At 38.2% G+C, this 22,488-nt stretch overlaps 8 protein-coding genes and 1 pseudogene across 9 annotated transcripts; 4 read left to right on the plus strand and 5 right to left on the minus strand. All coding sequences in view use genetic code 12, as the record gives it.

The window, feature by feature from the left end:
• CANMA_000129 lies at positions 1 to 962 on the plus strand (annotated as a pseudogene). Its single transcript has one exon. A coding segment is annotated over exon 1 (962 nt).
• Positions 963 to 1,501: 539 nt separating this feature from the next.
• On the plus strand, positions 1,502 to 5,377 carry CANMA_000130 (uncharacterized protein; the record flags this gene model as incomplete). The annotated part of the gene is made up of 1 exon (XM_051813253.1): positions 1,502 to 5,377. The coding sequence occupies one exon, from the start codon at positions 1,502 to 1,504 to the stop codon at positions 5,375 to 5,377; it is 3,876 nt and encodes a 1,291-aa protein (XP_051674137.1).
• Positions 5,378 to 5,462: 85 nt separating this feature from the next.
• Positions 5,463 to 6,590, minus strand: LEU2 (3-isopropylmalate dehydrogenase; the record flags this gene model as incomplete). Its single annotated transcript, XM_051813264.1, has 1 exon — positions 5,463 to 6,590. One exon carries the CDS (start codon positions 6,588 to 6,590, stop codon positions 5,463 to 5,465), a length of 1,128 nt encoding a protein of 375 aa, XP_051674138.1.
• Positions 6,591 to 6,982: 392 nt separating this feature from the next.
• On the minus strand, positions 6,983 to 8,461 carry SPL1 (Spl1p; the record flags this gene model as incomplete). The annotated part of the gene is made up of 1 exon (XM_051813275.1): positions 6,983 to 8,461. The coding sequence occupies one exon, from the start codon at positions 8,459 to 8,461 to the stop codon at positions 6,983 to 6,985; it is 1,479 nt and encodes a 492-aa protein (XP_051674139.1).
• An 852-nt stretch (positions 8,462 to 9,313) lies between these two features.
• CANMA_000133 (GBP2) lies at positions 9,314 to 12,851 on the minus strand (the record flags this gene model as incomplete). The annotated part of the gene is made up of 3 exons (XM_051813286.1): positions 9,314 to 10,612; positions 11,192 to 11,375; positions 11,752 to 12,851. 3 exons carry the CDS (start codon positions 12,849 to 12,851, stop codon positions 9,314 to 9,316), a joined length of 2,583 nt encoding a protein of 860 aa, XP_051674140.1.
• A 405-nt stretch (positions 12,852 to 13,256) lies between these two features.
• CANMA_000134 (uncharacterized protein) lies at positions 13,257 to 13,821 on the plus strand (the record flags this gene model as incomplete). Its single annotated transcript, XM_051813297.1, has 2 exons — positions 13,257 to 13,278; positions 13,331 to 13,821. 2 exons carry the CDS (start codon positions 13,257 to 13,259, stop codon positions 13,819 to 13,821), a joined length of 513 nt encoding a protein of 170 aa, XP_051674141.1.
• Positions 13,822 to 13,934: 113 nt separating this feature from the next.
• Positions 13,935 to 15,878, minus strand: PEL1 (CDP-diacylglycerol--glycerol-3-phosphate 3-phosphatidyltransferase; the record flags this gene model as incomplete). Its single annotated transcript, XM_051813308.1, has 1 exon — positions 13,935 to 15,878. One exon carries the CDS (start codon positions 15,876 to 15,878, stop codon positions 13,935 to 13,937), a length of 1,944 nt encoding a protein of 647 aa, XP_051674142.1.
• A 3,342-nt stretch (positions 15,879 to 19,220) lies between these two features.
• UME1 (Ume1p) lies at positions 19,221 to 20,696 on the plus strand (the record flags this gene model as incomplete). Its single annotated transcript, XM_051813319.1, has 1 exon — positions 19,221 to 20,696. The coding sequence occupies one exon, from the start codon at positions 19,221 to 19,223 to the stop codon at positions 20,694 to 20,696; it is 1,476 nt and encodes a 491-aa protein (XP_051674143.1).
• Positions 20,697 to 20,785: 89 nt separating this feature from the next.
• MSK1 (lysine--tRNA ligase) lies at positions 20,786 to 22,006 on the minus strand (the record flags this gene model as incomplete). The annotated part of the gene is made up of 1 exon (XM_051813330.1): positions 20,786 to 22,006. One exon carries the CDS (start codon positions 22,004 to 22,006, stop codon positions 20,786 to 20,788), a length of 1,221 nt encoding a protein of 406 aa, XP_051674144.1.
• Between the last annotated feature and the right edge of the window lie 482 nt (positions 22,007 to 22,488).

Genomic DNA, 22,488 nt, shown 5'->3' on the forward strand with positions numbered 1-22,488 from the left:
ACTAGGATGTTAAAGTTTCCAACGTGAAATAGGATATGAAAGGGGTTATACAAATTGGAAAAAGAAGATGTTGATGTATGTAATCCAAGGCTCTAACTTCGTGGTCAAAGAACACGACTTGTTTATGGAGTGGCAAAATAAAGAATTTGCAACCAGTTTAGAATCATCTAGAGTGTTTTGTGAATTTAATTGATTAATAATCTAAGAGTGAAATGAATGGTCTCATAAGTACATTCATATGATTAAGGGATTTCTTGTTTGTCTTTGTGGATATTGGTCATTCGTGACGGACAGGAAGTCATTATTAATGAGTTTAATGTGTTTGAGCGCGTGTTAACTAAACGTTCTGAGGGAGTTCATAAGGCTAAACATACATTAATGTAGATTATAAATGAGGATGCAAATTCCCTTGAAGTTGTGTGTTGTTGTTATAGAGTCTCTAACGATTATATATAGTTTAAAGGTTATTATTAAAACCATGTCTTCTGCTACTCCAATTAACAATTTAACTGAAGGTTCGACTTCCAGCCGAAACTGCCCCTATCAAGAAGAGAAAAATAGATTCCAATACCACAGTTTCGGGAAAGAAGACAAAAATTGGCACCACGGCCAATAATTTCTGTGCATTTGTCAAGTCTGTGCTTAGAGAAATTGAAGCAAACCAGGCACTTGAGGAAATTAAGTATTTGATACTTGATAACGCAGACATCTATAAACCCTGCGATCTCGAACTATTGATAGCACTGAGTGGAATGGAACTAGTGCTTTTACCAGCTTATTCACCCGGACTAAACGCAATTGAAGAGTTCTGGTCAGCGTATATGGCCAAGGTTGAGCGGTCAAATTTATCTAGAAAAGAACAACTAACACCAAGAGTAAGAGAAGCGACAGCAAAGATAACCTTAGCAAGTTATCAAGGCTTCTGTAAACACGCCAGTGGCCATATCCACTATTGCTTGTAAGTGAAATCTTTCTAGAATATGAATTCTTTTTCCTAAATTAATGAATGGGAAGGGGGCTACTTTTAATTGGAGAAAATGACTGCAAAACCTTTGAGAAATGAAAGTAGAAAAAACTAACTTCAAAAAGCCTACAGTTGGAAACATGGATTGTCACTGTTTGATGTTCTTAAGCTCATCACTTTAATTTAACAGGATCCAGCTCATCAATCATGATAAATATACGGAAATCGTTTTGGGAAGCTATGTGGTTTTGATCGTTGTGTCGCATTTGTATGAAGAAAAACTCAAAAGATTGTACTATACGATAATTAACGTTTTTATTTTTTCCCAGAAAGGGATAAAACCAAAACATTCAAAACGCTACCATAGATGTTCTTTTTCTTATATTTGGTCTCTCATACATAATTTTTATATCCTGTAATTTATAGCTTTACTCAAATACACTATTCATTTGCTAGATTATCGTTGGGCTACTTATATCTTGAACTTAAAGCTAAAGAGATTACTATATCAAACTGAATTTTGTACATGGAGCACGGATGAGTCTTTACACGCGTTACGTTTCGGGTGAACACGACAAAGAACACTTCAAATCAAAACAAACACAAACCAGCACCATTGGCAACAAGACACCAAACTCCATTGACAGCATAGTAGCCAGGGACGGTATTCGGCTTCCTTTCTTCAATGGTGATAATCATGACAATGATACAAACGAGTGCCCTGACCAAAACAATGGACTGCTTCTACATTGGTTAGATATTCTTCAACGTGCCGCAATATTTACTGGCCACGATGATGTCATGTTTAATCAAGTTATAACAATAGTATATAAAAGCGCGAGAAAGAACAAGCTCTCTACTCAAACAATTACCAAATTTGGATTAGCTTCGTTTCCTGACTTGAGATTGGATTCGAATTCTCGATTCTGGCCTAGTTGTGAAAACCTTTTACCACAATATCAAAAGTCACATGTACGACAAGCATTGGCCATTCTGAATTTGAAGAATTCCAATAGAATGTTGAATAATCACCATCATCTGATAAATTTACCCATGTGGGATGAAACTAATGCCGGTGGTCTAGCGAGTGCAATGTCGTTGATACAGAGTAAATCACCAGATGAAGTGGGGAAAAAGATTCTTGAACTTGGATTGGTGCAACATCAGCAATTGTGCTCCTTCACAATAGATGTAATCTATGATAACGATCATGCTAAAGAAGAAGTAGTAGAGGAGAATAATACGTTGGTTTCTTTGTTGGGACAGCAATTGGATCAAATTTTTGATCTGTTATTGGAATATGCTCCCGAGGAAATAAAAGCAGCATACACACCATCCCCAGACAGGAAACTTGTGCATTTTCTGAACCCCAAAATACAATCCATCTTAGATGAGCTTATAAATGTACAGACCAATTACACGGCTCGATTGGTGAATTTACTACAAACTTTTATAATACCTTTGCGGATAAGTGTGACGAAAAATGATAACGAAAAGTCAAGTGGTGCTATACAAAAAATTAACCAGATTTTCCCACCAACTATTGATGAAATAACACGGGTCAATTGCCTTTTAAATGATGCGTTATTGAAGGCTCGCAAAGTGGATGATATCGAAGTCATTGTTGCTATGGGAAAAGTCTTGCCATATTTCTACAAACCTTTTATACGCCACGAAGCCAATGTGAAGCACTTTAACGAAAATTTGACCAAATTTTCTCAAAACTATAAGCTGGGTGTGTTTGAAAACTTGAAGATAAATTCATCGCAATATACTGTGCGCGAGATCGATTCAATTGTCACTGGTGCGTTATTGGAATTACCCAAGTTTAAGCTTTTGTTGCAGAGGCTACATGATGCAATTGAGTTTGAGGAGATACAATTGCGGAATTTTGACAATGACAACGACAGTGACACTACCAGCAACACTTTGCATTTGATAGACCTGCATTTCACTTCAGCAATGGATGTTATTTACGCGTTTTCGGGAGCAGATGAGCATAAAGTTGAAGCAAGACGTCGAGTGTTTACGCCCACCGGCAGAATGTTGACAGAATTGGCAGGGAATTGGCCATCAGAGCTCCAATTTGACTGGAATTCGAGGAAAGTTGTAGGGATTTTCCAATTACACAATGTTGCACCTACAAATATGACAAGCTTGGAGATTTTGGTTGTTTTTTCAGATTATTTATTGTTCTTTACCGTTGACGATGACGATGTTGACGACATGAGTAAAGAGCACAGGAAGCAATTGTCAGTGGCTGATGCCTTGATGCATTCATTAATCAATGAAAAACCCATGCCTGATTTAGATGCATTCCCCTCGATGCAAGTATCTGCTTGGAGTCGTATTGAAGATGTATTGGTTAGCAAGTACATGGCATTGGATGAAATGAATACAGAAATAGAATGTCTTCGGTTTCTTTCTATGCATGCAGATGGGTTTAAATCGTCCAAGAATGGACCAAAGTCATTTATTCGTAACTATCGAGTTACGGGGAGTCGTATCCCAGCTGAGGATATCATAGTCGCAGTTGAGAAGTCAAAAATACTTCATAAATCGTCGTCGTTTCATTTATTCAAGTCAACAAACAGCAACATGCATATTTGCTATACTGCTCAATCAACATCTGACTACCAAACAGAGACATTCAAGCTGCCGTTTGCCTTGATTTTGAATATGGATGTAGATGTGCCGTGTTACTTTGATGACCATCCTCAATTACTTTTATTACTACAGGCAACAATGGTCAACTATAATGAAGTTAAGGTTACTGGATATGACAAATGCACTCAGCAGCAGATTAATGACATTGTTGAAAGTGATCAGTTTTCCAACTATGTTGAGCTTATGGTGGAACAGACATTCCATAATTTGTTTTCGTCATATAATGTGGTAACCCATAATGAAATTGAAGGAAATTCATCACATCTAAGATACTTGGTTGACTGCTTTCTACATGATGCTGAAGCACCGGAGAAACGAGATCTGACAAATGCAAAGTCCACCCATGTTGGTACATCCAAAAGTGAACCAGAGGTAAACCTCGCAAAAACTCCTTCGAATAATCCTTTGTCTTCAACAAGCTCTATCTTGAGCAAGCTCCACTTGAAAAGAGCAAAAAAGACCAATTTTCCAATTCATGAGCCCAAAAAACCAAAAAAGAAGGTATCCAATACATTTATTCCTCAAGGAACCAAACTCGAATACAAAGAGATATACAAGCCGGTGCCCACGCTCCAGAAAAGAAATGTGTCACCAAAAAGCACAGTCGTGGAGAGTAAGCCAGATTTATCAACAGCTGACAAGAAGAATAAACGATGCGAGTCTATATCGTCGATTGATGTATCACCCAATTTCAAGTTCCCACAAATGGATAAATTGGATGAAATTGAAATTGATCATAGTGTTTCCATCGTTGATCATGAAGCCAGCACTATCAAGCGACTTTCAACTATGGATGATATCTCCATGGTTTTGAAAATGTCACTGGCATCATCTTTTATGGGCGATTACTTTAGTGATGATTATGACCAAACACCCAATTGGGAGTGTATCAACGCCAAGAATGTGGATTCTTGTAACAGGTTGAATCGAGAAGTGAGAAGATTGTCTCTGCAGTTGGGATATTCTGGTGATTTGATTGAGTTTAATGAGAAATCAATGAACAATTCTCCAGGCGCTGTTAGCAATAAGTTGCATGAACTCGAGCCCCCTATGCCATTATTTGTCAAACAACCGGCTAATTCCCGCAAACTGTCGAATGAATCACTGATATTTTCGCATGTTAGCGAGACGCCCAAGTCCAGTAATACGTTGGCCACACCACCTTTAAAAAGCAGCATGAATGGTGCGTTTACAGGCCCCAACGACTTTAGCTCTGAGCATCTTGGGTCCAACTCAGTTCCCCGTCGAATTCCCCGGGAAAGTTCCGTCAGGTCCATTAGTGCCCATGAATATGCAATTGAATTTAGTAAATTGATCGATGAGGAATTCAGCAAACCACCAATGGAAACAGCTATAGGTACAGAATCGTTACCTACAATAAAGACAACCAATAACAGTCCTCTGATGACCTTGACTCCATTTCATACTAATTCAAGTGTAGTTACGCTTGTTAGCAATTCATCAAATAATTTTGAGCCATCGGATGAAGATTTCCATTCATCAACAGAAGACCAAGATAATAAAACACAAGTTCAACCAGTGGTCAACATCCCTGAGTCGAAAGATGCGTTGCCACAGAAGTTGGTTGCCAAGAATAGGGTCACCATTGCAAAAACCATGCGCTCGAGTGAAACTAAAACTAAACCATTGAATGAGTTTATGAGAGATGATTCCATTGTCCAACTCACGAACCTCTTGCGCAACTCGATCAAATTTAGTGATTTCAACGTTGAAATGATTCGATAAAGAGAGATATCGTCTTATTAGCATATGTGTATTTTTATAATAAACTAGTTCACACCTTCCCATGTTTCTCCAAAATCATCCTAAATTACGCTTTTGATTTTAAAATCTTTTGAACCGCTTCGGCAACAGCATCTCCAACTTCAGTAGTACTGTTATTTCCCTTCAAATCACCAGTTCTAATACCTTGATCCAATACCTGTTTAACTGCCTCTTCCAAAGCCTCGGCCTCTTTAACACAGTCCAAACTCAACCTCAACATGGAACTAGCCGACAAGATAGTGGCGATGGGGTTGACTTTATTTTCGGCCAAATCGGGTGCTGAACCATGACAAGGTTCATAAAGACCAAAGGCCTTGTTTGTATCGGGCAATGAAGCCAATGACGCACTAGGTAAAAGACCCAAAGATCCCGGAATGACACTAGCTTCATCGGAAATGATATCACCAAACATGTTTGATGTGATTATGATACCATTCAATTTGGTGGGGTTTTGGATTAAAATCATGGCGGCCGAATCAATCAACTGGTGTTGGACTTTTAATTGTGGGAATTCAGTTGAAATGACTTTATCAACCGTTGATCTCCATAATCTTGATGATGCCAATACATTAGCTTTATCCAATGACCAAATAGGCAATGGAGGATTGTGTTGCAATGCCATAAATGCCGCCATGCGCGTGATTCTCGTCACTTCAGCCACGGTGTACTTCTCAGTATCCCATGCCGTCTCGCCATCTGCACTTTCACCTTGTTCTTGACGCTCACCAAAGTAAATCCCACCAACTAATTCTCGAACAATGATTAAATTAGTACCGCGGACAATATCGGGACGTAATGGACTCAATTCCAAAAGTGATTCACTAGCGAAATTACAAGGACGAATGTTAGCATAAAGGTTCAATTCTTTACGGATCTTTAATAATCCTTGTTCAGGACGAACTGAGCCAGTACCCCATTTGGGCCCACCTACTGCTCCCAACAAGACTGCATCAGATGTCTTGGCCAGTTGTAATGATTCATCAGGGAGCGGTGATCCAGTAGCGTCAATGGCAGCACCACCGATTAAGTGGTGTTTGAAATCAAAGTGGATTTTTTGATAAGGCGTTGATTCTTCAATGGCTTTGAGAACCTTGATTGCTTCGTTACAAATTTCGGTACCAACATGGTCACCTGGTAAGACAGTAATCGTTTTTGTAATTGTGGATCCAGACATTGTTCGTTGATGTATAGTGTTGATTTGACAAAAGCAGTTGTTAAATGGTTTGGGTTGAAAAATTGAATCGAGGAGACAAAGTTTAGTTTTTCCAAAACTTTTCAGGGAGCCGAAAATAAAATACAACCGGTACAGGAGAGCGAAATAGGCAAAGATAACTTTTTTCTTTCCTACTCCTCGGTACACAATCAGACTCGACACCCTAGAGGAATAGCCTATTGCACTCAGACTGTTTCAAGACTACACTAGTATATATCCTCTATATATGATGTTAAATGTTCTCTCACGAACTATACACGATAGCAAACTCCTAAATATACAACTAATAAACTCCACCCCACAAACAAAACACCATCGTCACCTCATCTCTCTCTATAACCCATTCGCAAAACTCAATGTCCACTCCATTCGATTGAGTTCAAGTCAATACCCTCTTGCACCATTTCCCACAAGGGCGACATTTTCCTCAAGAATTCAACACGTTCATGAATTGCCTGTATCACGTAATCAACTTCACTTTCAGTGGTAAATCTACCAATACCAAATCTGATTGATGAATGTGCTAAAGCGTCATCAGCACCCAAAGCGTGAAGAACATATGATGGTTCCAATGAAGCTGATGTACAGGCAGAACCTGAACTCAATGCGATATCTTTCAATGCCATTAACAATGACTCACCTTCAATGTAAGCAAACGAGACATTGACACAACCAGAGTATTGTGACTTGGGGTCAGAGGAACCATTGAGGATGGTTGATGGAATCGATAACAAACCCTCTCTCAACTTGGTAGATAACTTTTCAATATGTTTCTTGTCGTAAGCACCTTCTTCTTTGATCAATCTAGCTGCTTCACCAAAACCAGCAACCAATGGTGGAGCCAAAGTACCTGATCTTAAACCTCTTTCTTGTCCACCACCAGTGATGATTGGATCCAATCTAACTCTAGGTCTTCTTCTTATGTAACAAGCACCAATACCTTTTGGTCCATAAATCTTGTGGGAAGAAATAGACAAGATATCAATCTTCATTTCATTAACATCAATAGGAATTTTACCATAGGCTTGGGCTGCATCGGTGTGGAAAAATACTTTGTTTGCACGACAAATCTCTCCAATTTCCTTCAATGGCTGTATAACACCGATTTCATTATTGACGGCCATAATTGAAACGAGACAAGTGTCTTTTCTAATGGCCTTTTTCAAATCATCCAAGTTGATAAGCCCCTGAGAGTCCACTGGCAAGTAAGTAACTTCAAATCCTTCATCTTGCATATGTCTAGCTGAATCCAAAACACACTTGTGCTCAGTTTGAGTGGTGATAATGTGTTTTTTGGTTTTTCTGTAGAAACGTGGTACACCTTTAATGGCCATGTTGTTGGTTTCAGTAGCACCACTAGTGAAAATGATTTCTTTCGGATCGGCATTTATTACACTAGCCACATGTGCTCTTGCCTTTTCCACCTCCTTGTCGGTTTCCCAACCATAAGCATGAGTGGAGGAATGGGGGTTACCATATAAACCTGTGTAAAATTCCAACATCTTGTCCAAGACACGTGGATCAGTTGGTGTTGTTGCCTGCACATCTAAGTAGATGGGACGAGTACCAAATTTGGATGGATCACGAGTGGCGGATTTCAAACTGAGTGCTGAACCTGCTGGTGGTTGTACGTCAGCAGGGATATCCAAAGGCGTCGACACATGCCTGTTAACAGAAGGAGCGGCAGTGGAAGCAGTAGCATCTGTTTTGGTTGGTGATGGTGGTGGTGGCGTGGATGTAGTGGCTAGACACCTAGTTGCATATGATTTGAGATTCTGCAGCTGCCTAAGCAGTCTAGTAGGATTATTAACTCTGAATATATGTTTATACATTGTCCCCTGTTTCTTTCTTTATTCGCTATTAGTTGTAGTAGTGGTGATATTAGTAGTAACAGTGGTTATAATGATGAATAGATATATATCTCTTCAACTGTGGTTGATTAAATTGAACTTGAAAGAAGAAGAAGAATTTAAGGATTGATTGATTGATTGATTGATTGATGATGAGGAGAAAAAGTAAAGTTTATAAAATATTTTATAATTTTTTTTTTTAGTTTTTTAATTTTTTTAGTTTTTTAATTTTTTTAGTTTTTTAATTTTTTAATTTTTTTAATTTCCAGAAATACAAAATTACAATATGCATATGTAAGATATATATAGATATATAGATATAGAACTGTAGTATGTCGGAAGATCATAAGAGTAGTCATATAGTTACACATACATTGATCAATTGCTATACTTCCTCTATGAACCCCACTTACCTTCTTCATACCCTACTTTATTGCCACAGTACGTCCACGTTCACATTGAAGATCGGAACGGCTCCGAAATTTCAAATCTTTTTTTTTTTTTTCCTTTTTTTTTTTTAGTTCCTTTCTTAGTAATACCCACAGTTCTTATGGTTTATATATAGGAATTAAGACAAAAAAGAAAAGAGGAACTAGACCTTTGGCGCTACCATCTGTATTTTGACGTCACGTTTTTTTTTCTTTAACTCCCAAATACGATCTATTGATACGCTTCCTTTTAAATCCGCATGCTGTTGCATATTGATTAACTCTGCAAATAGCAAAAATAAATAGAGTCAACTATAATTTTCAGTAATATGCATTACAAACAAACAGAACATAATCTAAAACACAACAACATCAACAATTTTTACTCTTCCTAACTCCTTATAACTCATAATTTCTTGTAAGAAATCTTTAATCTTCTTCCACCATATTCATATCCATTCAATTCATTAATTGAAGTAGTAGCAGATTCAACTATCTCAAATTGAACAACAGCATTACCACTAGCTCTACCATCTTCTTGATACTGGATTTCTGCTTGGGTTACTCTACCAATAGTTTCAAACAAGTCAAACAAATCATCATTTTGGGTACTAAAAGGTAAATTCTCCACATATATGGTGTCGTTGGCTTCTTCTCCATCACCAGTGACTCCTTCAGTGAATTCAGTGTTCTTTTTGCCTCCGACTGATGACGCAGCCGCGGATGCTTCTCCAGATGCAGGTGGATTAGCAGTACGTCCATGTCTTGTATCCAATTTCCTGCCTTCAATTTCATACCCTTGGAACATCTCCACTGCAGCATTGGCTGCCTCGGGGGTTTCAAACACAACTGTACCAAAACCTCTTGATCTTCCCCATTCATCCAACCTGACATCAGCTCTAGCTACTTGTCCAGCTTTTCTCATTATATCCTTAAGTGCTTGCCAAGTGATTGAAAACGGCAAGTTACCAACAAACACTTCTGTTCCTGGAGTCGTTGGTGGCAACGGAGGTCTATAGTCACTTCTACCAGAGCTATATCCACCTCTTGAGCTATCCCTACCATAATGGGAGTCATTACCACCATACCTACTACCACCCCTATCAAAAGATCTTCCTGATCCGAAATCTTTCTTGTCTGGTGGTGGGTAATCTTGCCTAACAAAAATCTCTCTTCCATGGTAGGCAAATCTATCATATTTACTGATTGCTTTGGTAACATCTTGTTTGGTTTTAAATTCAACAGTGGCCATACCTCTTGACCTACCTCTATTAGTGACGATATCAGCACGAACTATATCAAAGTCATTTCTGAAAATATCCTCAATATCTCTCGACAGCGAATCAAATGGTATATTACCAATGAAAATTGAATTATCATAGTTCCTTTCAGTTTTTGAGCGATATCCTGCATCACCTTCAACTTCACTACTTCTGGAACCGTAATTTCTTGAGGAATAGTCTCTACTGCTACCTCCACGGTATCCACTACCACCATGCGATGATGATCCTCTAGATGTACCATAAGATGATGATCCTCTACCACCACCTCCTCCTCTTCTATCACCATATGAGGATCTTGAATAACTCGATCCGCCATAATCTCTTCTACCATACGAGTCTCTATCATTTGACGAAGATCCACCATCTCTACTAGACCTATCTCTGATTGGCGATCTTTCTCTGTCTCTTACAGGGGACCGATCCTATAATAGTTTAAGTTAGCACCACAGATTCTGCTTTGGTTTTAACGGCAAAGAAAATTAGAAGTGAATTTTATCAAAAGCAGCAAGTAGCAAGCAGCAAGCGGCAAGTAAGCAAAATGAAGCAAAAAGCACAAACGACAAAGCAAGCAAACTAGCATACCAAGCATACCAAGCATACAAGCAAACAAGCAAACAAGCAAACAAGCAGCTAATGAACAACAAAAATAAAAGCAAAAGAAAAACGAGTTAAATAACGCATCAACACCGACAGCGATCCCAAAAAGTGAAATTAAGGGAACCTTTTAAGCAGCTTCATCAAATGTGGCCACACATCAACGTAATTATTTCCAACACAGCACCATGTTTCTTATTTCTGCCATTATCCGATAAACTCAACAAAAAGCACCCAAGTAATGGTTTATTTCTTTTATTCAACCAGCGTTTATTGCTCAATTGTTCCATCCATGAAGCCCTCGTCATTATTCCAACCACAACCACAAAACATTATAATCAGTGACCAAAACAAGCCGAACAAAAACACACAACCCCGTCCCAATTTCTTTTTTTCATCTCGTATACATGGTCTCTACTCTTCGTTACCAAGTAATGGAAGTTCTCAAAATCATCGGTAATCGACTGGTGTGGAGATTGAACATGTGCCAGAACGGCTGAATTTCGTCTCTTTGTTTCGTCATCGGTAATGGTAATGGTGTCGGCATCAGCAACGACTCGAGCATAGATATCGGCATCATGCTCCTCTTTTCTCGTTTTCTGATTTTTTTTTTGTTGTCACCAAAAGTGAATAAAAAAAAGCTTCCCTCTCTTTACTTCTGTAAAGTATAACGTACCCTTGAGTAATCATCAATGTCCATTCCATCCATGTTTTTAGATTGTATTGTTCGTTTCTATTTATGGATGTGAGTCCTTTTGTTTGTTTTTTTCGAAATTGATTGACGCATTCGAAATTTCAACATCAATTTTTTCCAATAAAGCCACTCGCTCCTAAAGTACACGACCTGATTAGAGGTTTGCTCCCAACGTAGTATTACTCTATCTACACAACGTCACCTACTATACCTATACATCATTTCCTCAGAAGCCCTTTGCTGGTTTACTTCAGCGGCAACGGCAACACAAACCGGCGCTCCACTTCACATTCCTTATTCACTTCCTCCTCTCCATCAAACTTTAACCGCACATTGCCATCCTTCTTATGCCCCACAACAATAGCAGCATAATAAGTCGTTGTATCAGGATACCGAGCAAGAACTCTGGTCCCATAAGCATAATTAATCAAATCGTATCGCATGTCTTCCGTGGGGATAAGTAAAACTTCCTTATAATTGGCGCGGAATGTATGTCCCGGGTTATTATTTTCATCAGGTTCAGGGTCTCTGATTTCAAATTTGATTCCATCGCCAATGATTTTAACAACTTCGCACTGGATCCATTCGTTGATTCGATTACGTAGTTTGAACGCTACTTCGCTGCCAATGTATATAGGTTCCGATGGATTGTATTTTGAGGTCCAGTATGATCGGCCCACTTTTTTCAATTTTTTGCCCTTGCCTATAGCTCCAGTGCCACTATTTGTTGCACCGCTGGCTTTACCTCCACTAGCTTTACTTGCGCTGGCTTTGCCGCCGCTGGATTTACCCCCTTTGCCGGAAATCTTTGATGATGTAGTTGCTTGTGATGCAGTGATTGGCTTTGCTGATTCACCTCGTCTGTGATGGGCCGTTGAAGCTGAGGCCATTGGTGAACCGGGTTTGGACGATGTTGACGACGCCGAAGATGCTCTCCTTCGTTTCGTAGTTGATGCGATAGGTACCTCATCTTCATTTTCACCATCCTCGTCTCCATCATCGGCACCCGCACCCGCACCCGCACCCGCACCAGTACCTTTTGCACCCTGCTGTTGATGCTCTTTTTCCTTCTCGCGTTGTTGTTTCTTCTTCAACTCATCCTTCTGTAAATACTCAATCAATCGAGATATATTTTCCATTGACGTATCGATAAGTCTCTTGGCTGTACCGATATTTGATTTGTGGTCAATGATATCTTGTTTCAACTTGGTTAATTCTTGCAGTGTGAGGGACTTGTAGTATTCTTCTTGTTGTTCGTCTTGATTCTGGTTGATATCATGGATTGAATCAAATGGTAGACTTTCATTGGAGGTGCATATATCTTGTAGTGATGTTATTATTATATCCCAGTTTCCTTCAACTTCTGAGCTCATGACTTATCGTTGTATTGTTCTGTGGGCCTGGTAGCTAGTTGTAGTATTTGGGTTGTGTAATTTTGTTGATGTCAAATGCTTTTGATTATACTTTGTCGCGAAAACCAACTTCTTGTTAAGTCCACAATTCAATCGTGTGTTAATACAAAATAGAAGCCAAAAAAGAGAAGGAATGCACTTAACTGACTTGGTCTCCGCATCAACATCATGTATCCATCTACTATCCATCTGCCTACAATGCAAATACAACAAATCAAATAAATCGACCCACGGTCTATCATATGACTACTCACACCTACAATTCCTCGCCCACTTGACACTAATTATAGGTTACTTTAGTTTCGACTCCTCCTCCTCCTCCTCCTCCACAACAACAACAACAGTCACATCACAATACCGGATTCGATGGTCACTGGACCCGCCACCTGTGCCACGTCTCATTTTAATCTTCGATGCGCTTTCATTCATGATGTCAATAGGCGTACTAGTGCAATTAGCCATGTATAAACCAACAAGAGGACGACAACAAGGGGGGGGTGGTGGTGGTGGTGGTGGTATAAGTCGATATTTCCTTGGGTTTACCATAGTTGTGTTTGCTCCATTTATATACTTGGTTAAGCTACGGCACTTCAAACAAGCCACTATCAATGAGTTGGATCTAGCTGATTACGTGCTTGTCATATACAAAATATTTGATGCCGTGAAATTATATCCTCAAGTGATGGTCAATTGGATGGAGGATTCCACTAGTGGGTTACATCCTTATTGGTTACATTTACAATTGTTGTCTATGTTAGTTGAAATTATTGCTAGAGTTGCGTTGATGTGGACGCCATGGGCTGATGTATCATCGTTGTTATTGCCCAGTTGGCTATTGGTTCCTTTCAAGATTGTGTCGCTTGGCATCATAGCTGTACAATATTACACATACAGAACCAAGCAACCAGATATCCATTATAAAGAAGTGTAAAGTGCAATACAATTTATGGGAGCTAATATGGGTGGTTGGTTATAGTTACAAATTCTCTATTTTTTTATTATAAGCTCTAAATTTAACCCCCTTTTTTTACCTACTTACATGATTTACAACTTTTCACCAAGTAGCTTAACCGCCAAATGAACTCTATAACTGATCCTTCTATCTTCATCAACAGCATATTTTGGATGTTGTTGTTGTTGTTGTTGTTGTTGTTGTTGACCATTTTGTTTCTCATTTCCATTACCCAGTAATTTCTCATCATTTATATCCTGAATCACAATGCCACTCTTTGTTGGATCTCCCATCAAGATTGGTTTTGGCTGGAAATCGTCCAAGGTCAATTCTGATACATGTTCCATCAAATGGTCAATTTCCTGTCTCATTTGTCGTTTCAAGTCAGCATCTTTAGTGATGATAATGGCATTACTTTCCAAATCGGAACTGTATGCCCGTTTGGTGTAATTTGACGATCCAATTACAGTTATACTAGGTTCTTGTTCCTCGGGTACACTAATCCATAACCCTTTGGCATGGTATGTCCAGCCACCAGGAGTATTGACTACTCCATTCTGCCATTCATACACCGTGATCAATGTTTCTTTACCTAGTTTCTTCACCAGTTCGAGGAACCTCTTGGCGAATAAAAGATACGCTTCGGGCAAGTAATAGGATAATCCGGATGATTTATAAAATGAATTGGCTTTTGGGGACGCAGTAATGACTGATCCTTGAGCACTACTGTTTAATAATCTATCCTGAATTTGCGGCAACATATTGAAATAACCAGCAGTAAACCACCATTTAATCTTGGGTGAATCAATATAGGATAATAATCGTAAAATGGCTGGTTTTTCAGTCGATAAATCTTGGTTGGGTAAAAAAAGTGGCGTGAATTGTGATACAGGATACACAATTGTATCAAAATTTTCATGATCTTTAAATTCATCAAATGACGTTAGTTCATGTTGTTTTAAAATGGGCAGTAACAAATGAGACGCATCACTGAGAAACCGATGGGTGTTTATATGTGGTTCACAAGATGCATTAGTAGTTGGCCAAATCAATTTGAAACCTTGTGTTAATTGAGTCGTGTGGCGTATTTGATACGAGATCGATGCAATTGCTTGATGAAGACGGAAATAGTAGTCAGTGATGGGTTTGCTTTTGAATAAATAATAGCGATCTTGTCTGTTGGTGAAATAATCTTGCGATAAATTAGCCCCTGAAAGAATAATTTCATCGTCAAACCCATACAATTTCATATGTTGGACTCCCCAACCTTCATCTAATCGTTTTGGTGCCAATTTTTTAGTTAATCCAGTTAAATTAGGAGTGTGATACATTCTGATATCTACTCGATGCTTACCATACTTTTGTTCCAATGGTGCTAATAACGATGCTGAGCAAACATCATGAGGAGCCTCTCTAGTAGCTCGCAACACGTCAGTTAATAAATAAATCTTCAAATCGGGATTATTGGCTAAAGCGTCATCAAGACATTGTACTAGTTCATATTGAGATTTACCAATGTATAATGAAGATAAATATACTCTTTTTTTAGCTTGTGATATTTTGGTTTTCAATGTTGAGTAAAAATGGGCTGGTTCTGATAATATTTCAATATCACCTTTATTTAACAAGAATCTAGGAGCAATAGCATCTAGTTGGTGGAAAATGGTGGATAATCTAGGGTGGAAAGTGCTGATGTAGTCTAAAGATACATTAGGGTTATTTGTGGAATATGATCTCAGCTGTTGTTGTTGTTGATGTTGTGAAGCGTCTAATGAAGTTGAAGATGAGTTGTTGTTGAAAAAGTAGTTGTAAACTGATGAAAACATTGGAAACCCAGCAGTAAGTGGTGGTCTAGTTCTTGCTGTTGCTGTCGAATAGCTGTGTTTTGTAGTTGTAGTTGTAGTTGTAGTAGTAGTTGTAGTAGTGGTTGTAGTAGTATATGAACCTCCTGTTTTAAGTTGTTGTTTGAGTATGATTAGTGATGCTACTGATGATGATGAAGATAGTAGAAATTTATGATGATGCTTCAATAACATCCAGGAAAAAAAAAAAGAAAAGAAGAAAAGAAAAGTAAAATTAGGATAGTGAAATAAGTTGAAGTGGATTTCTTATCAGTTAAATACTTTTGATGATTTGGTTGTTTTGGTTGTTTTGATAGTTTTGGATATTATTGTTTTGAGTTTTAATTTTTTTAGTGATTTTTTTTCTCTCTCTCTCTCTCTCTCTCTGTTAATAAAGGCGATGGATGAATATTTCTTCTATTGGTAGAAGAAATTAAATTAAAAAATAAAAAATTAAAAAATTAAAAAATTAAAAAATTAAAAAATTAAAATAAAATAAAATTAAAATAAAATAAAACAGAAATAAAACAATAGTGGGGCAAAATCTTCTTACAGGAAAAAGATAAGAACAAACAAAACAAAATAAAACAAAACAAAACAAAACAACAACAACAAATAAGAGAGATAACAAAAAGATATAATAAAAATACTCTCTTATCACCAGTGTACAACAACATAATCATAATCATAATCATCTTCTTCAAAGTCAGAAGAAGCTAATTACATATTGAGGATGGCCATTCTTCTTTTACACAATTTACCTATTATCCCACTCAAAAGCCACCAAATCCCTCATCTCCGCCTTCACTTCGGTCGGGGTTTGGTTTAAGATATGATTTCAACTTACACATTTGAGTGTGTGTCATAGCGCTTTTAACTGTTTTTTTCTTTGAACAAGATATAACCATACCATCACTCCTACCTGCCCCCCTCTTTTATACATTACCAAGTTAAGTAAAACACACACACACACTTACGCCTAAGCCTCCTTCTCTCTCTCTCTCTCTCTCTCTCTCTACCAATTGTATTTCTATTTTCTATTTTCTTGTTTAATCTTTTTATTTTATTTTATGTCATTTTATGTCATTTTATACTTTTGTCTTTAAATCTTCCTTCTGACAGCTATATGCTCTTGATATAGCAGTTTATGACACATGGTATAGAACATAACCAGTCATTTTTCTCTTTTCTTCACTCAAAAGGGAGAAAATATTGCCGTTGTTTGGTGTAACATGAAATTCATTTGAAATTATGGACACTGTCACACGACATTAAATACAAAAGCCAGACTAAAAAAAAAAAGGAAACGGCGAGAGTTGGATATTTTCGGTCTTTTTGGGAATGGATGAAAAAGGGAAAACACCGAATAATAAACCAATTACCGTTCAGCATAAATACTACACACTTTTTCCTTTACAAAACCTAAAAAGAAAAAATGTACGTTTGACACTAAGGAGATATCGAAACACCAGCCATCACAATGGTAATGGGGAATATTAAAATCCGTATTTTCCGTTGTAGTACATTTTGTATGTGCATTTAGAAACATTCTAGGGTGTGTGAACAAACACTATCTGGTGACACAACATATAAAACACCACCGTTCCAACCCATTTAACTATCTGTTTAACACAAAGTTTATTGCTTAATGGTCTTTTACTTTCTTACTTTATATTCATTTATTTTTATTTCATTCCCCGTTCCTCCATTCCCCGCTCAATATGGGGTAATATCTATAATATCTCATCTGCAGGAGGGGGTTCTTGCTTTATTGTTTGAAACATTTCAAACTCCGTCTCAGGCTAACTACTTTATTCTTCAGCCCGAGTTTCAAACAAAGGAAGAACAAGAAATGTGGAGAAATGGCTTAAGGAAGTTTTCATACTGTTTTCCCCCTTGTTTGTTATAGATGATGTCATATTCCTCGGCAGTGACGAACCATGGCTTAGACCTGGAATTTATGGTAAGGAGTAGTCCAACTTTAGCAATAGTCCCCTCTTCCACATTTACTATAAAAGTACCCATAAATGAAGACACAGAATATTTTTTTTCTTGGCATGCACCAAATTCAGTTAAGGCCGTATTTACATACTGCATATAAAATTTGGGGGAAGGGGGTCATTTCAAATGCCGAATTAAAGAAAGAAATAGAAAATCACAAATCCCGAAAACAGAAAAAAACAGAAATTAACTTTCCAAATTATGTACATTGCCTAATGCAGTAAAATTCATAAATGCTACACATATAAAAAGTATATTGTATTACCATTAAGCAACTGTGTTTGTAACGTACGACTGTGTTGCTTTTATTTTTTTTTTTCCTCTTGGGGGTGGAATCTTTCGATCACCGATTAACAGTGTCTTTCCCGAGAGACTGCAAAGACCGATTAACAAACCCCGATTAGAATAATACTATACACAAAGCATGTCGACACTAAGCATGTCGACACTAAGCCTTATAGCTAAAGTTTACCTGTCTATCTTGCTTGCAATTAGGCTAAAAACTTAACAGAGAGCAATCCATTGTTAGATTAGACCATATGCACTCGTAGCCAAGAGCCAAATGTAACAATGAAAGAAGATGAACAGAAAGGAAGAGTGGCTATCTTTTGTGTGTCAATAGCAGAAAACACAAACACCATGAAATGCAACACAGAATACAGTCAACCTTGTATGACTGGCAATTTAATCGTAAGATATCATCACTGTTGCAAAAGTTTAAAATAAAAAATGACACCGTCGTTGTCGCATCTGTTCAAAAGAGTCACAATTCATCTGCCACCCTCCCCCCTCCTTCTACAATCCATGTGTATTGTTTTTATATTTAATTACAGAACCAACAACTACATAGACACTTAATCGGAGTTGCCATTGAATATTTATACCATTGTGTCGTTTTGTTTTATCACGACACGACAATAACCCAATGCTGCCAATCCTCATTATATAATTATAGTATAAAGAGGTTCATAAAGTATAATTTTTTCTTGTTTTGTTGCTTGATTCTGCTTAATGGGTATATAAATGAAGATAGGATGATTAGTAAAGTCTACCAAGAATGTGACATAACCTGAGTTGACTATTCTAACAGTAATATTCAGAAGCTTTTTGTTGCTGTTCCCAAAAGAAGACTGTGGGTTGCTTCTTATCCTTCACTTACAGCCACTGTTTGTGAAAGTTAGTCGTGCCTGCTTGAAGCATAATTATCTACGAGAGCAGCTTATCACTTGAACTCAAATGTCCCTTGTTCACTTATAACTGACTAAACTTGCGTCAAAAGACTTTGTCGCAAATTTGGATTTGGCGAAAAGAAAAAAAGAAGAAAAGCAAAAACAAAAAAACGACATCAAAAATAAAATTCACTTCTCTAATAGTAGTACCAGAGGGAGTAGACACCACAGATAAAGCTAACTTCTCCAAGAAAATACAACTATTCGTGTCCACATTCCAAAACGGTAAAACCTTACCCCAAAAGTATCTTCCCATCACGTACATCCCCAGCTTCAATAAAAACAACAACAGCAGAAAAAAACAGCCATGCCTTCTTCGACGAACGAATGGGCCAAAGCAGAAAAGGAAATAGTCCAAGATCAGCAACTTCAAGAGAAAGTCACCAACGAGGAGTTCAAAATATGGAAAAAGACAGTGCCCTTATTGTACGATTTGATCCACACATTTGCATTGGACCACCCGTCAACAATTGTCGAATGGTTACCTAAAGTTGAAAACGTTGATGATGACAAGGTTGAAGTCCAGTTCCTACTAAGCTCAAACACAATCAATGCAATGGAGAACTCATTGGAACTAGCTTCAATTACTTTGTCTTCTACTTTAATTGGCCATGACGCCATTTCAGTCCCAGCTGATGGGGTAGACACTTCAAACTTCAAGAGAATAACCAAATGGAAACAAAATTCAGTAGCTAATGCATTGAAATTATCTCCCGATGGATCTACTGCTTTGTCGTTTAATGGCGATGGCATTATCCATGGGTACAATTTGACCAGTGATATAGTTGTCGACTACAAGTATCATAAACAATCAGGATTTGCTTTAGAGTGGATCAAGGACAACGATAATAATAGTGAGCGATTCTTATCGGGGGCTAATGATTCGCAAATTGCCTTGTGGCAACTTGACAAACCATCTACTCCTATTCAACTATTCAAATCTCACCATGGCGCAATCAATGATATTTCAACTAGTGACGCTAATATCTTTGGTTCGGTGAGTGACGATTCAACCACACAAATCCATGACTTAAGAGCATCATCCATAGCCAGTGGTGGTGTGGGAGACTATGCCAACCCTGCTATCAAAGTTGACAACAAATTTATTCAAAATTGTATCAAGTTTCATCCCCAAATTAACACCCTTTATGCAACTGCTGGTAAAGATAATGTTGTGTCGTTGTACGATGTAAGAAATTATAAACAACCATTTAGGAAATTGTTTGGCCATAATGATGCCATAAGACAATTGGAATGGGATTGGTCAAATCCATCGACTCTTGTGTCGTGCGGGTTGGATTCAAGAGTTATATTCTGGAATTTGGAAAATTTGGAAGAAGATTATTCGTATCCTGATGCCAATGCCAATAGTAGTGAGACCTCGAAACGGAAAAACCAACAGGCTAATAAGCCAGATCCGTGTTTGAAGTATGTCCATGGTGGACATGTGGGTAGAATCAATGATTTTGCCATACATCCCAAGATCCCCCATTTGTTTGCCAGTGTTGGTGATGACCGATTGTTGGAGATTTGGAAACCAAAAACATTACCAGTAGAAGAAGAAGAGGTGGACGAGGAGCAGGAAGAGGAAGAAGAGCAGAAAGAAGAGGAGAAGGAAGAGGGACAAGAACAAAAGAATGCTGGCGACGAAGAACAGGAGAAAGAGAAAACAGCACAAGAGGAGAAGGAAAAGAGTCCTGATGCCGATGCTGGCAAATCCCCTAAAGATGAAGAAGATGGTGAAGAGGTTTCGCTGTCAAAGGATGTTGAAATGAAAGATTAAAATGATCCCCCTTTGTATGTGTCTTTTAATCAGAGTGTAATATTACAAGTGTACAACTTTTCTTTTTTTCATCTATTTACAAAAGAAATCTATTGTTTTAAAACATCTCTCAAGTTACCAAATGGCAACACGTTATCAATCCTCTCGACTCCACTTATAAACATAGCCAATCGATCAATTCCAATCCCCCATCCTCCAGTAGGCGGTAATCCCAATTTCATTGTTTGAACATATTGCCAATCAGGAATAAGCATTTCATCATCGTTGAATTCCCGTTTACTTTCTTGTTGCTGTTTAAACTTGGCAAATTGTTGATACGGGTCATTTTCTTCTTCATAGGCATTGATGAATTCTTTACCATTGATGAACAATTCAAATCGTGATGACACGCGAGTAGTACCATTGACTAAGGATGATTTCGCCAATGGTGATAAGAGTTCGGGCTGGTTGTAGATAAACACGGGAGTATTTGGGTGTTTTGAAACGCTCAATGATTCTAAGTATACTTCACTCAAGTTGTTAAGTAAGCTGGTGGGGTTGGGGTTGGGCGGTACTTGTAGATCAAGACGCTTGTAGTACTGCAAAAGACCATCAAACGATAAATCATTGAGCGGTACGCCCGTGACTTGTTCCAAAGTTGGCAAAAACTCATATCGGGGAAACTTTGCTTTTTCTAAAATGGAAGTCATATTGAATGTTTTGAAAATCTCTGTTAATAACTCTTCAGTCATTTGCATCAACTCTTCTAAACTAGTATATGCTTGATAAAATTCACACGATGTGAATTCAGGATTATGAGTCTGGTCAATTCCCTCATTACGAAAATTGTTGCCAATTTCAAACACTTTATCAAACCCACCAATCACCAATTTCTTTAACCACAATTCAGGCGCCACTCTCAATTGAACCTCGGTGTCTTTGAATTTTGTCTTGAATGGATTGGCATTAGCCCCCGTCCCTTCATTACTTAATATGGGTGTTTGCACTTCCAAAAAATCACGTTGAAGCAAAAACTGTCGTATGCATTGGATGATCCGTGACTTTATAATGATTGGTTGTTTCGAATCCGGGTTGACCAAGTAGTTGAGAACACGGTTGTTGTTGATTATACCCTTATCAGTCAATTTGTTAGGCATCTTGAGTAAGCAAGGGGTTAATAGTTCAATGGGGCTGTTGGCTTTTAATGTAAGCTCACCAGTTTTGGTTCTTGAAGCGTACCCGATGCAACTAATGTAGTCTCCCGGCTTGAACCAGGTGTGCACTTTGTTGAATCTGTCTATATCCGTCCCCATTAATTTGTTTGTAGCCATGACCTGCAATCGGGTGTTGTCCTGCTCAAGATCGAAAAAGAACATACCCTTTCCTGCTTTCCGAATGCTGAGTATGCGTCCTTCAACGACATAGCTTTCATCCAATCGGTTGTTTACGTATGTGCTAAAGTCAGTCTGTTCAAATTGTTGGCGAAATGTTGGTATACGTATGACAGATCGGTTATTTCTCTGTCGTATGGATGAGATGCGTGGATAGTAAGTGCCAGCGCCGCCCAGTGTAGAGCCCGACTCAATCTCCTTTGCTCTGGTCTCGTACGTTAGGTCTGAATCGGGATGTAAAGGAGCAGTAGCAAGCTGCCTTAGTTTAATATTGCCAGCGCATCTTCTTAGCAATTGCGCGTGTCGGTGCATGATTGTTACACCGCTCATCTTAACCCAGATGAGAGATATCAGATTTGGTTGAAATCTCTTTTCCCGAGGAAGAAAGATTTTTGTTAGTCGCGCATACCACAAAAGATTTG

Source organism: Candida margitis (genome assembly GCF_024628925.1).
Source record: "Candida margitis strain CBS 14175 chromosome Unknown scaffold11, whole genome shotgun sequence".
In the NCBI taxonomy this organism is placed as follows: Eukaryota; Fungi; Ascomycota; class Pichiomycetes; order Serinales; family Debaryomycetaceae; genus Lodderomyces; species Lodderomyces margitis.